Raw genomic sequence first — 17,417 nt, forward strand, 5'->3', positions numbered from 1 at the left:
GTTGTTATTACTACTCGGTTCATAACACCTGCATGAGAATGTTTTAAAAGTTTGTTTTAAAGGTCTTAGTTCCCTTCCAATCAGTCATATCAGCATTCACAATTTCAAAAGAACAATTAAGATCAATAAGCGCTGCATTGTTGACGATGGGGTGCCACATTTGTCGATATCTTTGCTAATATGTGCAGGGTTAGTGCGGCGTTTAGACTCTTTCAAGTAACTACGTATTCTCTCACGCGCATGCACCCCTACTCGCACGCTACAATCTGGTTATGGAGAAAAGAAAAGGATCACTAAAAAACATTGATGGTTAACCTACCCCATCCGAAGACAAAGTAGTACCAGAAATACGACTCGTTGTCGAAGGGATACACAAGCATGCGCAATAGAAAAATTCCTTCATTTAGGATCCACGTGATTTCTGAAGCTGAAAAGTAGCGGTTCAATACCCAGAATACGTTGCAGACCGTCTGAAATAAAACAAACAAAAAAACAGAGTGAAAAACAATCATCCACTTAAAGTGATCACCTCGCCCTGTGATAGAAAGATAGGGTTGGTGTGTTTTAAAATCAAAGTTATCACTCTAGCCAACGACAACGCAAGAGAACCAGGACAATGAAAAAATCAGCAAGTTATCATAGGTTTTGCTATTGAAAAAGTTTAGACCTAGGCGAACTAGGCTCCATTTCCGATTTTACGACGTTGCACAGGAACCTGGTTAAAAATTCGTTTCCATATTAGTTCCATGACACAATTCGACACAATCTCACATCAAATTGGCTAACTGTATTCCAAGAAAACATTACCTTATTGTAGCTCTTGTCTCCCATGTTCCCATAGTAATGAATAAATAATGTGATGGTGCGTAGAATAAAAGCGAGGATTAAATTCTTGTGTAAAGTGAACCGGGCATTCTTTCTCCTATTCAAAAAAGAGAAACAGAAAGTATTTCTTGTCATGCAGTTTTCCCATGCGTAAAACAGCTTACTGCATACTAAACAGGTGAAAGAAATCGCATCCACAACACGAAAATTAAGCGAATTTCTAACAAACTTTTCTTCTTGGGATCCTCTTTAATAGGTAAAGAAGGCAGCTGGCCAGTTACAAACTTATCTCTCATGATCTCTGATAAATCCAGCCATAAATTAGACTTCATATGAAATCTCAACGAAACAATACGTATTCTGATAATGCACCACTGAGTGACCAAGATTTTCGCTGTTGCGGACAACTGTCTGTAAGAACAGCAAGCCTTGTTATCACCTGTATAGTGTCTGTTTAGGACATAAGACGATTTGTACCAGACTAAGACCCTGTTTACATGGAGTGGGGTACCCCGGTCTAGTGGGGTTGGTTTCTTTTGTTTTCACGCTCTGGGGGACACAAAACAAAAGAAACCTACCCCACTACACCGGGGTCCCCCACTCCATGTAAACAGGCCCTAACAGCACGAGGTTTGCAGGAATCACGCCAGCATGTCACTTTCAACCCTTGTATATGGCGTGGCTCGCTTAACGGTCTCTCTTTGGCTCTCAGTAACAGGATCGTCTTCCCCGAGTTTTCAGAAGCTAAGGTCATTGTTTGGAATCTCATTGAGAACTCAGATTTATTTCGTGTTTCCCCACTAACTTGTGTCTCAAACTAGACAATACATTTTTATTAACCTTACAAAGGTCTTATAAATTCATAAACGTTTTAGATTGTTCAGAGCTCTCTGTTTTATTTATTTAGTTAGTTTTTTTATTCATCACCGATGAACATTGAAACAGGCGCAAAAGAGGCTGTAATATCCTTCTGTAATAGGCCCTTTGCAGCTAGCCATTCACGTGGTACAAAACCGCCGTGCTGGAGAGCAAAATCACACTGGGACAAGACAAACAAAAGGCATACATTATTTTAAATGTTAATTTCCTATGTTGTTCTTGTCTTGTTCTTGTCCCAGTGCGACGTTTGCTCTGATAATGGTCATGATAATGATGATGATGATGATAATAATAATAATAATAATAATAATAATAATAATAATAATAATAATAATAATAAATAAGGATAATAACTCCTAAATCAAAAATATCCTATGCAAAAGTGGCTGCTTGATTAATATTCTTTTGTTTAAATTAAAATTAGCCTGACCAGCGTCGTTCGTCAGCACAAAATTCAAAAGAATACGTTATTTCAAGCGAGGCTAGTCAGGCTAATATTAATTTAAACAAAAGATTAATAATCAAACAGCCACTTTTGCATTGGGTCCATATTAAGCACAAGACAGAGGTAGAAACTTACATTACAATGCATATAATTACGAAAGTAGGAAGAAGAACAAAAAATGCCATCCAGCTGATAGCGACGAAAACTTTCTTTACACGATCCTCATGAGAATCATCCTGAAAAATAATTAACCAATATTGCTTTGAAACCTAGAATTTAAACATTTATCTCTTTTCTATATTTTCTTTGAGAGTTTTGTCTCATATTCCCTTTTTTGTTAGCGCACTTGATCCGATGCATTGTGTGTTCGGTTCTTTTGTAGGGTCCGGTCGTCAGGACAACGATTTAATTTACAATGATCCATCCATTTAAAATGGTATAAACCTGTTATTAAATATGCACAGTGACACAGCAAGCAACATACAACATAGCACTTCCAATAAGCACCTGAGCATGCCAGGTAAAAAAAAATGCGCTATATCTCTGATGCCTTATGCAAGACGTGCAACATGCTATTTTTCTGATGCAACATAATGGCCGTATTCACACTAGAGACAGATTATCTGTTTGATAATTCGCGTCAGACAGATAATACTTCTTAGGGCCTGTTTACATGGAGTGGGGGACCCCGGTCTAGTGGGGTAAGTTTCTTTTGTTTTCACGCTCTGGGGGACACAAAACAAAATGAAAATGGAACGGTCTTCAATTTGGATAGACAATCCACCTGACTTTATCCATGCATCGGTTTTTCCGGACCAATTTGACTGATTTTGAAGATGAATTATCCGTCTCTAGTGTGAAAACGGCCAATGTCATGGTGCAATATGTAGCTTGTAACTACATGCAACAAACACGACTTCTCTGATGTTACATACCGCTATATGCTGACTATGCTGTATGGAGGATGCAACAAACAATAGGCCAGTTGCACTAAGAGGTCACGTGACCAATGCTTCCTTTCAAAAATAAGTTGAAATCTAGCTGATGCCAAAAATTGTCAGAACACATAAAAATTATCTTACGCCCGAAATTTGAGAGAAAACCCATTTAAGGGAGATATTTTATGGCGCTTTGATTTTTCAACAAAGTAGTATAATTTCTATTGGCTGCCATGTTGGAGGGCATACTCTTGCCCTCTAACATGGCGGCCAAAACTACTTTTTGCTTATATCTTGTTAAACGTTTGATAGTTTCGCTCAGATATGCTGTTAACGTTACCACATGATCTTTTCAACATTTTCCTCGACGTTTAAGTTCAAAGTTTGTGTTCAGAAAGAGGTGATTCATAAATTTAAACATCACAGTTTGGTCACGTGACCAGCCACGAATTTACTCATTTTAATATGGTGCGGGTTTGAAAAACAAAATCACTGTTATTTTCTTTAAGATATGATCCACTAATCGTTTTTCGAAGGCAAAATCATAAATGATTTGATCAAAAAGTTAAACGCCAAAAGATTTTTAAAATACATTTAAAAAACATTTTAAAAAGTGAACGACGTTTCGGCGCTACGTTACACCATTATCAAGTTGAAAAGTGAAAAAGTATAAGGTGTAAAACGAATATATAAAATTTGAAACAACACATAAAATATTTGCGGGTCCAATGGGTATAATTCCCAAGGTAAGAGACAAAATAAGAGAAAAAAACAATGTACGAAAGTGTCACGTAAATAGTTTAGCGCGAATGGAGTCGGCTTGCGTGTTAAGAGAAGGCTTGATGTCCTTTATGTATAACATCTCGTAGACTAAGCAATCAAACTTGCTGTTACATTTCCTCAGAACTTTGAAAAGATGGTCGGTCTTTGTTCTGTTGTTGCCATGCTGTGTTTCAAGGTGTTTCCCGATGGCTGAATAACGGTGTTCACTTATGCGTTGATGTAAGTGTCGGGCAGTGTACCCGACATAATTTGCATCGCACAAATCACATTGAAATAAGTATACAACGCATTGAGTGTTGACGATCGGGGGCTTGTTTTCCTTGACGCTCAGTGTTTGTGACAGTTTTCTGCTTGTAAAGACGGGTTTTACGTTAACATCGATCTTGGCTCCAAGAGAATAGATATCTTTGCGTAAATCATAAAACTGTCATTTTTATGAAAATGATGTCACATGACCTCTTAGTGCAAATGGCCTATTAATGAACTACAGATTATATCTGATGCCATTTACAAAGTGTACCTGCAACGTAGACCATTCAATTTTCCTGATAAAAAATGCGATGTGCAACGTATCCTGCGAGAAAGCTCTCCCATTTGGGCGAGCGAAGCGAGACGCGCGAGAACGTGCGAACGAGAGTGGCTGAAGAGAGGAACCATTTGTGGTGAACACAAAAAGCTGCGGCACGTTTGGGGTGACAGTTTTTACGCTTTGCGGAGTCCCGAGGTTCCCGGATGGAATTGAAAATTTATGAGTGATCGTTGCAAGCTCTCCTTTCTCTCCCAGCCCCCCCCGCGCCCCCCGCTTTCGCGTCTACTCTCGCGCGTCTATTTTTCACGATACCCCGTAATGGAGAGCTTGCTTGCAGGGTAAATGCAACGTGTAGACACATACAATATAGTGATGCTATACGTATAACAAAAGTCACTAAAGACTTCCTTTACCTTTTTATCTGTTATGGTTATGTTAGACTGAGTCCTTTTCCCAGTATCAACAGCCTCTTTCGGTTTCAGTCTGTGACAGTTCGTGATGTTAATTTTTTGCCATTTTCCTTGCTCATCGCATCGCCGGGAAACGTTGTCTGAAAAGAATAGAAACGCTTCGTTTTTTACATAAAACAGTTAAGGCCTTGGTTAAAAGTGGAGATATATTTGAGATTATGCCACTGCCATCACGGTTGGATCCTCTCAGCCATTTTAAGCTTCGGTAAAACGGGCAACAAAGCGTGCAACTTGTTTTGCAACATTTCTGCAAAACGAGTTGAAAAGCGATTTTGCGGGTTCATACCCGGCTTGCAACAGATTAGGTTGTTTCAAGTTGCGCGAATACTGACTTCTGATTGGATAAAATTACGCAGGAGTCAGGCCATGCACGGAAATCACGTCAGTGGCTGCAAAACAAGTTTGCCTAGGACCAATACAACGTGCAACATGTACAGCTTTTATTGCAAATGGTAGCACTACCCTCTACTTTCTGCAAAATAAATTTTCGCAGCCTGTAACAATCTGATTTTTTGCAAGACAGGTTTGAACATGGCTGGTAAAACGCACAACATCGCTACTCAACTAGTCTGCATAGCAAGCGTTTCCGTGTGGTTTCGGGGCAAAGAATAGGGACTTTAAGATACACAACGGCGACGACAACGAGAACGTCAAAACAGCAATAGGCTGAATATGCAAACCAACAACTCTGCACGTGCAGCACGCTTTTTTCTACATTTCTCTGCCGTCACTGCACGAATACGACAGGAAAATGCCTAATTTCACGTTTTATAGAGGACGTAAACAAGCGACGGCTAAATTTTCTTTCCTTTTTCTGACCTTGAATATGGTTCTTACGAATCGGCTCAAAAAGAGTTCGCTTGCATCTGACAAAGTAAATGAGTTAGAGTTATCGCGTTGGAGATCGAAAGAACGCAAATTCACTTTTTAAGCGACGTTTTCATGGCTGTCAACGTCGTGGTATCTTAAGGGATCTTACGATCCGACAACGGCGATGTCAATGAAAACGGTTGTCTTTACACCAGGCCGTTCAGTAAGACTTAAGAGCTGCTAAGTTTTACTTAACCAAAGGTACGTGTGTGAAGGGTTAAGTAAAATCTCAAGTTCTTTTACTTTGCATTTCATTAAAGTCGGAAAGTTGAAACGATTCAAGAAAGTTTCAAGTGACTTGAAAACCATCCTTATAAAACCGACTTAGCGAACTTGCGGTTTCTTGTGTTTGAGAAAGGCGAATTGTGTCAATCAATCTTAATTATGTTACTTGGGAAAATGGCCTTAAGTAAACCTGAAGTAAGAAAGAAAAATTGTGCGTGAAGCTTCCTTTTACTTGAAAAATTTAAAATTTACTTGTCTTGAAAAATTTCTTAGCTTATTTAGGCTTTAGTAAGACTACCAACGTCGTTGAAAAATAGACTTCGAATCCCTTTAAACCTTTTTCGCGATTATCACAATTCGCCCTGTTACTTAAAAGAAGGGAATTTTGGTTGGAGCTGAAGAGAGGGGAGCGCGCCCGAGTTCAGACAGAGATGGCAGAATTTATCGCCATGCCGTTCCCGTTCAAAAGTAAACTTAAAATTTGGTTGACTCTCTCCTCGTTCTTTGCGCCGAAACCGCACGGAAACGCTTGAGGCAGACTACTATTCAACTCGTTTTGCAGCAATGTTGTAAAACAAGTTGAACGTTTCTGTTTCCCGTTTTACAGTATTTTAATTTAGGTGAGTATTATTGAGTGTTTTCTGCTTACCTTTTGTCGAATACAAGAGGAAAGGGCAAGGTTGTATAAAAGTTTCACCTGCCCTTGTTTCTTTCCAGCAAGTAATGTCAAAAGTTAACTTACACTTGACCTTGACATCTAAAAAAAACAGCATAAATGAGAGAAAGCAAAACTTTATTTTCGTAGGAAAAAACGTGCCTTGGAAGGACTTTTTTTTTGTATGTACTGTAGTTAACTTTTTATCTTGTAATGTATGCTAGTGAAGTTGAAAGAAAGAAAAATAAAAATTACTTGAGATAAAAAAAAATAACTACAACATATGCGAAGCCCCGTGACTATTTATATTTCGCAAGTACTACATGAGAAACAAGAAATATTTTTTACGAAACAGAGAGCAAACGCAGTTTTTAATGCTATTTGTGCTTGTACCGACAATGAATTAATATTTTCCGGGTCTTGCAGACTATTTCAATCGTCCCAAGAGAAATCGAACACAATGGTCATGCAAAAGTTTTGGGGGGGTATACAAGGTGCATTATGGTCTTGGCGAAGATGGTGAATTCGCTAAATGCACATCTCCCAAATTACGCCTTGTTTGCCCCCAAACTTTGCATAACCTATGTTACTGATTTCTCCTGGGTATTACAGTGGTCCTGAGAGAAATAAAGAAAATGCTTATGCAGAATTTTGGAGGGGCAAACAGGGTGTATTATGAGAGAAATTTGTCATTTTACAGTTGTGGACTTGGTTTCCTAGCCTCTGAGTGAACTTGAGACTGAGGTTGACCTTGTTTTGATACAAACCTCCTTCCTTTTCTAATGTAAATTTTACTTAAAAATACTAATTAGCATAAGAACAACATTATTTACATTATGAAGCAGGGAGGAACTGTATCAAAACAAGGTTAACTCCAGCCTCGTTTTCAAGTGTAACAGAAAAATCGTCTATCGTATTTGACAGTGGCTCTGGTCTACTTATCCACAGGCCTTCTCCTCCACTCATGAGCGAGTCTGACTGCCTGTGACCGTTTTCCTTCAACTTGGTCAAATGTCTGTCACTGTGATGTCACGAGCAAGGGCTCACAAACTCTGGGGTCAGGAATGGGTATCAATCAACTGGCTGCAGGGTATCTCATGCTGTCCACTGACAACGAACACGTACCTGGGTCGTTAATTAAGTTATCTGGGTTTTCTAGACACATTTTCTTCAGGTGATTCAAAATCGACTTCAGGTCCAGATCTTCCTCGCTTGTAACACTGCAGACCAACAACTGAAATGTTTTAAAAACATCACGATATTAAAAAGTAAAAAAAAAGGCATCATAAGGACAATGACGAAACAACAAATTATCCCGAAATTCCACAATCCCTACACTCAAAGTTAAGCTGAAGTTCTTAAGATTACGGCAAAAGAATCATACCACCCGAGCCCCTGATTCTATTGAATGGATTTCGCATGAAATATGGAAGTGGATTCGTGATTTAATTACGATCTAAAGGCTCAGGATTTGTTAACAGATTTCAGATTCCAAGGCTTGTTGACCGGGATTTTGGATTGCTTTATATTGGCTGACAAAAACTTTTTACTAAGACTGCCAATATTAAGTGAGGACTCACACATAATATTAAGGTAGTGCTGACGTTAGAGGACTTCATGACGTAAGCAAGTATCTCAGGAAGATAGCCGGAATCAACTGCTTCTCTGAAGACGTTGGTCGTAAACAGGAGGAACTATATAAGAGAAGAAAAGACATCATACACTTTTAAATACCAAACAGTGCAGCCAAGATTAAAATCCAAAACGATTCAAACTTTATAAATTGCCGATAGAACTTAGTTAGTGAGTAAAATCATTGCGCATCACCTAGTGCGCATAATATTGCGACTTCAAAGGTGGCGTTGATTTCGCCCCAGTCCTCTCGCCCAAAACGATCATCTAAAGCAGAAATTATCCCTTTGTTGTCCCAGTTTTTTGAGAGATGACCCCCATTTTTTATTTGTGCATGTGTTTTACTCGTTATGGCCACACAAAAAATATATATTAGGAAGAAAAAAGTCTGAATAGTAAAAGTTGTATTTTTTTAGATATGAATGACTTGAATTTCCGCATTTAGAGCCACAGAGAGGTACGAGATAATGATAAGACTGTCAATTTCTGTACAGTTTTTTCAAGATCTGGTAATTTGAGGTCTCTTAACTGAAAACATATAGCTCAGACAAACAAACGTGTTTAAGGTTTTAGTAAGATTCTTAGTTTTTGCTATAAAATAAGAATTTTTGACGGTTGTTTAAGTTTGGAACACTTCGCGCGCAATTAAGAAAAAACACTCAAAATTACAGGCACACAGGGCGAAGGGAATAAGCACGGTGACCCCATCTTTTTATTGCAGTTTTTGAATGTCCTATGTATGGCTGACATTTTTGCCAAGTTTGAAAAACAACTGTATAGTACATCATTAACTTAAGGGATTCAGTACAGGGGTCAAAAATGGTAAAAAAGACGGGCTTCCAACAATTCACACTATTTTACTACGTTTTTATAAGTTATATAGTAGTATTAACTCATTGAAATCTGTCATTATTTTAAAAAATGATTGTAACAAGGAAAATAAAGTGTGCAGGAGTAACCAGTGCCCGTAGAGTGGATTGAGTGAAAATGTCTGATCCGTTCGAACAGCTTTTTTTACGATATAGGAGGGTGCTGTATTAGCCTAACTGAGTTCACACTTTTCATCCAACATTTCTTGTGTTCTCGGAAGTGACATGCCATGTCGCAACATGCTGACCGTTTACACGCAGATGCATGGAATCCGAACTAAAACGTCCCGATATGGCCACGGCGCGCAGGAAATTTATAATCTAAAATGTAAAGTGAATATTATACTTTGAAACTGATAGAAAGATCTCGGATCAACCAATGTGTGCCAACGCCTGCGAATACCCTAAATGCAGTAAATCTTGAACATCTCAATCCGGAAAAATCTCACCTAGTGCAAGCCTAGCACTACAAGGCCTGTAGGCTGACTTTTTCCATATGCTCACAGCCCGTCCCCTGACCAAAAGGAGTTATGTGTAGTTTGGAATAGCTGTTTCGCACTGCATGCGTATAGTGAACACTTTTCTGTGTTCCGAAACACAAACTTCCATATATCGTAAGAAAGACAGTGACCCCAATAGAAAAAAGCTCAATACTTTGGCACGTTGAAGCTGTTTATGCATCTTTTCTAATACCGTAGCGTAAAATTGGCTTGACGGTATTTACTTATTCAAATTATAGAGCTAAGTATCAGAAATAGCGAAAGTGCTTACATCGAGCGAAAGCCTTTCTAGCCTCCGGGTATTAACTTTACTGACCATAGGGAAGTGTTTGTTTAGTTTTCTCGTTTTATACCAAAATTACTTCTAACTATTCATTGTTGTCCAGCATAAGGACTTAATTGCAATGATCTGAGCAGCTTTAATCCTACTATGAAACAAACTGCGCAAACGGGCAGCTTTTACAATGGCTGATGCAAACTCACTCACTCACTCAATGCAAACCAGTCAGGCGATCACAAGACAAGATTCCAATGAAACGCGCGACTTCACGTCATCAAAAATAGTTTCTTCTTGATCAAATAAGGAAGAAACAGCTAAAGAAAGAAAGAAATTCCAGGATTTCGTGAAATAAAAGGGTCTGCTACAAAACTCTACATCTCAAAGTACTTAGTTTGAGCTCTTTACTTAGAAACGACGAGTCTAATTCTTTTAAGAATTAAACTCATTAAAATCAAACAAAAATTCACTGCCGTTTAAGAGTGTTTAAGCAAACCGGGTGGGCATATATTGCATTTGATCAGTGCAATAGGGCGCAGCGGTCGAACGCGAATAACGATAAGAAACATGTTCAAGTCAGCGGGAGTCTGACTGAGGTTTAGGAAAGACTCCCTAAAACTATTAGAATAATAAAATAAAATTTGCCTGTTTTGAAGGCAAAGTTTTGGTTAGTAAATACCGTTAATCATCAAGTCAGGGCAAACGTTGAGGAGTACTTTTGTTGAACAAAAACTAGTAATGATAATAATAATAAATACGTGAAAGAGCGTTCAGATTCTTTATTTGGTTCCAATTTCACTGTTTTCATGTTGATATTCTCATTGCAGCTTACAGTGAACCTTATTTCTGAACAATAAAACCACTTTTTCCGCCTTAAAAAAACGTTTTCTCACTTGTTCGACAAGTGTCGCTTTCTCCGCGGCCATCAGCCGACATTCTCTTTTATCTTTCTTCATAGTTTTGTTTTCCAAGTTTAACCCTGCTTTCAAGTTATCTGCAGGATAACTATACCTTATTATATGTATGCTACAAACTTAACTTAAGTTCAACTGACGGGTTATCTTCACGAGCACACGCGCGTGAAATTTACTTGTGTTTACAAAATAGAGGTAATGTATGAACGAAAGGTCGCGCGTAAACTTAAAAGTTGAACCTCGCTCAACTTAAAACGTTTACGCGCGACTCTTCATATATTGCTTCTATTTTCTTTACGCACGTAAAAATTACGCGGCGTGGAAGTTCACCTTAACGCACTGAAACGATGCACTGAGAATTTTATTGCATAAAGACAGCATACTTGGTTTTGCATAAAAAGTGTATATCCACAATAAAGACGTAGCTACAAGTCGTCTCCTATTCAAATCTTTTTAACATCGCATTCTGCAATTTTCTACTAACGTTGGATAATCATAGGTCGTGGACTGAAGATTGTAAATTCGTCCTGCTTGGGTTAAAAACCAACCAAAACCTCTCGAAACGAAATAGACCAGATATACGACGGAGTACTCTATAAAGACATGTTTAAGATATTCATCAGGTCTGATTTTCTTTCGCGTGTATTCTTGTACTCCGATATGATCAGTGATCTAAGATTTTGAGACAGACGTAATATTGTGCGCCTGGTTCATGTAAACACAGATTTTTACTACAATAGCTTTGTTTGCCTCGCATTTAAAATTCAGGAACCCTGAGTGATTTTTCCGCTACATCACAAACTAGTGAAGATGCCAGGGTTAAACGGCATATAAAAGTACCAACGTACCTTTGCTTAGTAACTGTAAAGTTGTAATTCACCTGCCTCACGTGCAGTTAGTCCAGGGAAACTTAGTTCTTTTAAATTCCAGTAAATCCATTGATAACACTTTGCGAACCTTTTCAATCTCTATTTATACGTATTTTACCGCATTGACCGAAGTGCTCTCAAATAGTTTATGATACGGAATGAGTAACGACTCTGGCTACAACTTCCGGTTGTCCTTTCATGCGTGACCTTTGTTGCGGGAAGTGTTGCACGTAACGAGGCGCCCACACCTTGGTTGATTGGTCAAGGAACGAGGACTTGGTCACGCTATCGCACTGTCTCAGGGGTGTTTACATAATACGTTGGCGACTTTAGTTCCGGCCCCGGTTCCCTCTCGTGTCTCTGCATTCGTTTACATAATACCAACGGAAAATACTACACAGGAAAGAGTCAGTTGGCGAGTTCACTGTGGTTGCTCTACTGAAAGGAGAATTTAATTCCACGTATCATGTATTAAACGAAAAACAATCACTCTTTTCCGTATGAAACTGGTCTTCCAGTGGACTGGAACTGGTAGCGCATGCGTAATTTTTGTCAATCCAAGATGGCCTTGTCCCGTTGTATGTTGGGGAGCTTAAGCAACAACGACGGCGCCAGCGAGCGAGAACGGCAAAACAACAACTTTGCACGTGCATCAAGCTATTATGTACATTTCTTTGCCGTCACTGCAAGACTACGACGTGAAACTTCCTAATTTCAAGGAGGACGTTAATGGAAGACAATGATTTTAAGATACAGTCCTTGTGAATTCAACTCCTGAAAAAAATCGCCAACAATTGATAAATTAAGTGTTGGAATAAGAGCGATGAAGTTTGAAGCTGCGCAATTCACTATTTCGCTGACGCTTTTGCGGCCGTTGACGTCTTCGTTGCCAAGCTCCCTACTGAGCGACGAGGAGAGTAAACATGATACGTCATCAAGCAGTAATCACTGTATAGAACTCCCTCGTGCGAGTTTCCTCATGTAAACTACCTTATGGGGCTCCTTCAAACACGCAAACAGGAGGCAGTGTGGACGAGTGGTTATAGCTTTGGAATTGCAATCCGGAAGTCCTGAGTTTATGTCCCGCTCTGAACACTTGCCAAGGATTTGAACTCGGTACACGTAGTCCCGTGTTCAAATCCTTGGCCATGCTTGTAAATAGCCAACTGGTTCGCCTTCTGCCAGTTGGGATTCTTAATCAAGTTGTTCAATTTGAATTACTTGTTTGTATATTTGGAGTTATTAACCGCTAAGGGAAGTGTTTAAGACCAATTTTAACAGATCATAAATCATCCAACATTCTTGGATCCAACAAAGTTGGATGACGTTGAGTAATGGCGGATGAGGTCCACACCGTCGAAGAAGTTGCATGGCAAAGTTTTAACAAAAACAATTCTGGGCTGATTATTTCTTTTAACGATTTAAACATACAATTGCGCCTACGCGGGTCCAACATTTGCGACAGCTGCTCAGCACGTTGCGACATGGCATATCACTTCCGAGAACACAAGAAATGTTGGATGAAAAGTGTGAACTCATTTAGGCTAATACAGCACCCTCCTATATCGTAAAAAAAGCTGTTCGAACGGATCAGACAATTTCAAACAAGCCAATACTATAGGGGGAAAACGATCTAAAAATAAACTGGGATGTGAAAACGCCTTGAGGTGGATTCACGGGAGTTACTCGCTCCCGATTATGGGCTCTTGTTGCAACCAACAAAACTAAGGTCAAGTTTGTCCAAACTGTCGCGGGTTTTAAGAGTTACAGTCGAAAATTTTAAATCCTATCCAGGAACAATACTCTGATAGCATTTCTCCTGTGTTAAAGTTTATGGAACAGAAAGAAAGCGTAAAATTGAATATTTCAAATTATGGTGACTCGACCCAGTTTTTTCGGGGGGGTACCATCCTACTTTGAAGCTCTCTGGTATCCCCACATTTACTTTTATCGTAAGTCTAACACAAAGAATGCATAACATATAGATCAATCTACAATATAACATAAAATTTTTGGCGATCGGAGTAAATGTCACGTGGTTATAATGCCACGCCCCTTTGAGGTCTGAGTCGAAAATCTGCTATTGCCGGCACTTTTTCGTGAAAATCTCTCGGCTACACATAGTGCGCATTACTGCCTTGCGCTGAACAGAGTTTCACCAAAATCGCAAAGACCCAATTCGAGAAATTCAGCGGTTTCCAAATTTAGGTCATAATTTTATGCGAAAATGATAAGCAAACTTTACACGATTATATCTAATAACCTATGAGATTCATCCCATTATTTTGGGCATCGTTATAACAGATGGGTCCTTGCAAGTCAGCAAAACGCTTTAGGTCCTTGTAAATGTGCGCGATTTCGAGCAAAGCAAACATATAGAAATTATAGTTTCGCTATTTGTTGACGTCTGTCAGCGTTTAAGAGTCCTTCTCACTAAAAAAGCATTTTCTTAAAAATTCGTAGTTTTTTTTCCTTAAAATTTTTTCAGGGCCACAATTGATTAACTAACTACCCGACTCTGAATTTCATGGTCATTGAAAAACTGTGACATTATCTTCTATAAGCCCAAAGTTATGTAAACATTGAAGATTTTTAGCGTTTTGGCTGAGATTGTGCTTTGGGAGTTGTCTATTGTTCCATTAGAGTTCCAGTAGCTCAGTTGTTAGAGCGTCCAAACGAGATCTCGGAGGTCGTGAGTTCGATTCTCAACGCAGAGCTCGCAAAATTTTTCTAAGCTTTCTGGTATCTGAATTCTCCTTATTCTTTAATTAAATCACTTCACACATAGTAGTTTCGAGGTTGAAAAGAAGCAAGAGCTTTTCACCCGTTATCATTTCGCTACGTGAACGACGCAATTGCTTTTTTTTAATCTTTTACCGTAGGCTTCTGTTACACTCAATCACATAATAATTACTGATTTTAGCGGCAAAAAAAAAAGTTCTGACACTTTCTATCCCGGCAATACGTCGATAAAACAGCCGATACCTTTAGCTCCCTTGACAGTCGATTATCTGAATATAAATTCTTAAACTCGTGTGCGGCGGGAAACTTTGGTGTCGGCTGACAAGAGACCGAAGCCGCCAGAAAAAAGCTTTTCGCGCTGTCCACTTTAAAAAGAGATTTTACGGCAACAAGAAACGCACGTGATCAAGTTTTTTCTTCACCTGTTCTAAAGCATTCATTACGTCTGCATAAAAACAAGTAAAATGCAGTTTCATATCTGGCTATATCCATCCCCAAGAATTATATAGCACTTTAACTGCGAGTTTGAATCCGACGTTTGCTATATTCTATAAACTCTATCCAACGACCTGACCGAAACCATGGCAACCAGTAACAAAACAGGAGGGAAACAGATGAATTTCGTAAGAAAACGATCACTCTATAGAGGAGTAACATTTATTTACATTGTCAACGGTTTCAATTGATGAGCAATATGAAATCAATCGTAAATCCAGCAAAAGAAACAAATATGCTAACCAAACACGGATAATGTATTTTTCAGCTGTGTCTCATTTTGAAAGGTGCCGTACCGTGTCTGTCATAACGAGAGTCTGGATATTAAACTTATTGTGCTTCCGGACCGAAAAAAGGTTTCGGACGACTCCGAAATAGCCTAGGCTATAACAACAGAAGTTTGTATTAGTCAAACGTCTTTTAATTTTGTCAAGGATTTAGCTGATGCCCGTATTATCGGAGGCGTCCTTCATGGCGAGGTGTCCCGGCACAAGGCGACATTTGACCATAAATTACTTAATTTGAGCGTAACTGATTTCTTTTTTCAACTGAAGTTTGTATTAGTCAAACGTCTTTTAATTTTGTCAAGGATTCAGCTGATGCCCGTATTATCGGAGGCGTCCTTCATGGCGAGGTGTCCCGGCACAAGGCGACATTTGACCATAAATTACTTAATTTGAGCGTAACTGATTTCTTTTTTCAACTGAAGTTTGTATTAGTCAAACGTCTTTTAATTTTGTCAAGGATTCAGCTGATGCCCGTATTATCGGAGGCGTCCTTCATGGCGAGGTGTCCCGGCAGAAGGCGACATTTGACCATAAATTACTTAATTTGAGCGTTACTGACGGCGAACAAACCTTATAAATATTTTTAAAGCCAAAACAATTACTTTAAATTCTAAAAAGGAATCGTCGTCTGTTGTAAAACAAATTTGAAGAGACGACAAACAGACGACAGAAAACCTGAAAAACTCAATCACTTGTAAACTGGCAGCTGTTTTCGAAACAAAATCGGTTTCTTAATTGTTAGCGCGCAACTGGAAAGCGTTTATGAATGTAGTTTAGCTACACTTCCTATTAAAATTATCTTTCTTAATTTCTTTCTTATACAGCAATTTACAAATTCATTTTGAGAAACTAATTTTTTTTTGCTTTGGGAAGAAAAATAGTTAATTGGGCCTTCTCCATTGAGGAACACAGGAGCTCGGTGTAAACCAAAGAAATAGTTATTTTCATGCGGCACTTGCTTGGAAGATTTAACTGTACCCTTATAAACGTCAGAAGATTCAAATTTGTTCATAAATATTAAGGACCCTTCAAATCCATTGGTACTGAATAAGTCTTAGAAGCACATCTTTGTGGGAACAGTGCCCACTCTAGCTTTCCAGTATTTCTAAGTTTTATTGATTAAAATCCTTGAGTTGTACTTTCCTGTGATGCTGTGACTTGTACTAACGTCTTTGTCATATTTGAATGTTAACGATCTATAAAAAGTGTTAGTTTCATGACAAAGCACATTTCATGCAATATAATATCGATGCTTACCTCAAAGACTCTTATACCAAGTTAGAAGAGACACACGAGATTCTTTTAAAAGTTAGAAATGTCTTCATCCTCTTCCAAAACGTTAGCAAATAAACGAAACCTTCCATCTATGTTCTCGTAATTAATATAAAATGTGTAAATTCAATCTTACTCAGTGAGCCAGTTTCTATTATTTCAAAACATGAAGGCACATTATTGGATAATACCAGAAACAATTGATGGCTTGTCGCGCGATGTCGAAAAGGTGCTGCGAACGTTGCATTAATCATTTATGAGAACTGTGGACAACAAATAATTTATAGAAACGTTCTTTTCAAAGACCTGAGCAGTTAACATTTTCGTTATTACTACAAAAAGCACTTATTAGGAGGACGAATATATGTTATTGTCACAAATTTTTAGCGGGACTTTACTTTCGCGATCTACAAAAAAAAACAATAAGTATCGACGTGAAATTTCATACCCTGTTGCTTTTCCTTTATTCTTGTAAAATAAGTAAATAAGAAAATATATATTGAACTTAAAGGTAGGAAGCGTTCTTTTCAGGCTTAAATTACAATTATTATTAACAATAACGCAGCTGTTAAACCTAACACAACGCACGTTATCAAATAGATACCTGCTCTCAAGCAACGAGGCGAATCTGGATCACTGTCGTCTGCCAGTGATTTCCCATTGACATCCTTCAGGGCAACAGTTAATATCTACCAGGCATAAGGTGCCATCCCCTTTACTTGATCTGCAGAAATTTGCCCTGCCTTCCTTGACATTCTCTTTGTCATGGCTCCTGTAAGTAACTGATAAGAGACTATCATCTTTAGTTCTAGTCATACCATTTATAATGTCAGTATTAACATTTAATACAATCACAAAGTGAGTTTTCGGTACCTTGTCCTAGATGAGATGCCACCCAAGGCTAAACAGTGTCATATACCCTTGGTGTCGTGATCCGTTTG

At 38.6% G+C, this 17,417-nt stretch overlaps 1 protein-coding gene across 1 annotated transcript in view; it reads right to left on the bottom strand.

Moving 5' to 3' along the window:
- The window catches only part of LOC140931537 (uncharacterized), a 48,365-nt gene that overhangs the window by 29,714 nt on the left and 1,234 nt on the right, over positions 1-17,417 (bottom strand). The window contains exons 2-8 of the mRNA XM_073381344.1: positions 8,200-8,313; positions 7,745-7,853; positions 6,614-6,721; positions 4,813-4,949; positions 2,285-2,385; positions 808-922; positions 320-470 (exon numbers count right to left, since the gene is read on the bottom strand). Coding sequence (XP_073237445.1) covers positions 320-470; positions 808-922; positions 2,285-2,385; positions 4,813-4,949; positions 6,614-6,721; positions 7,745-7,853; positions 8,200-8,313 — 835 coding nt within the window. The remainder of the gene's footprint in view (positions 1-319; positions 471-807; positions 923-2,284; positions 2,386-4,812; positions 4,950-6,613; positions 6,722-7,744; positions 7,854-8,199; positions 8,314-17,417) is intronic.

The sequence above is a fragment of the Porites lutea genome, chromosome 3 (assembly GCF_958299795.1).
Source record: "Porites lutea chromosome 3, jaPorLute2.1, whole genome shotgun sequence".
Classification (NCBI taxonomy): Eukaryota; Metazoa; Cnidaria; class Anthozoa; order Scleractinia; family Poritidae; genus Porites; species Porites lutea.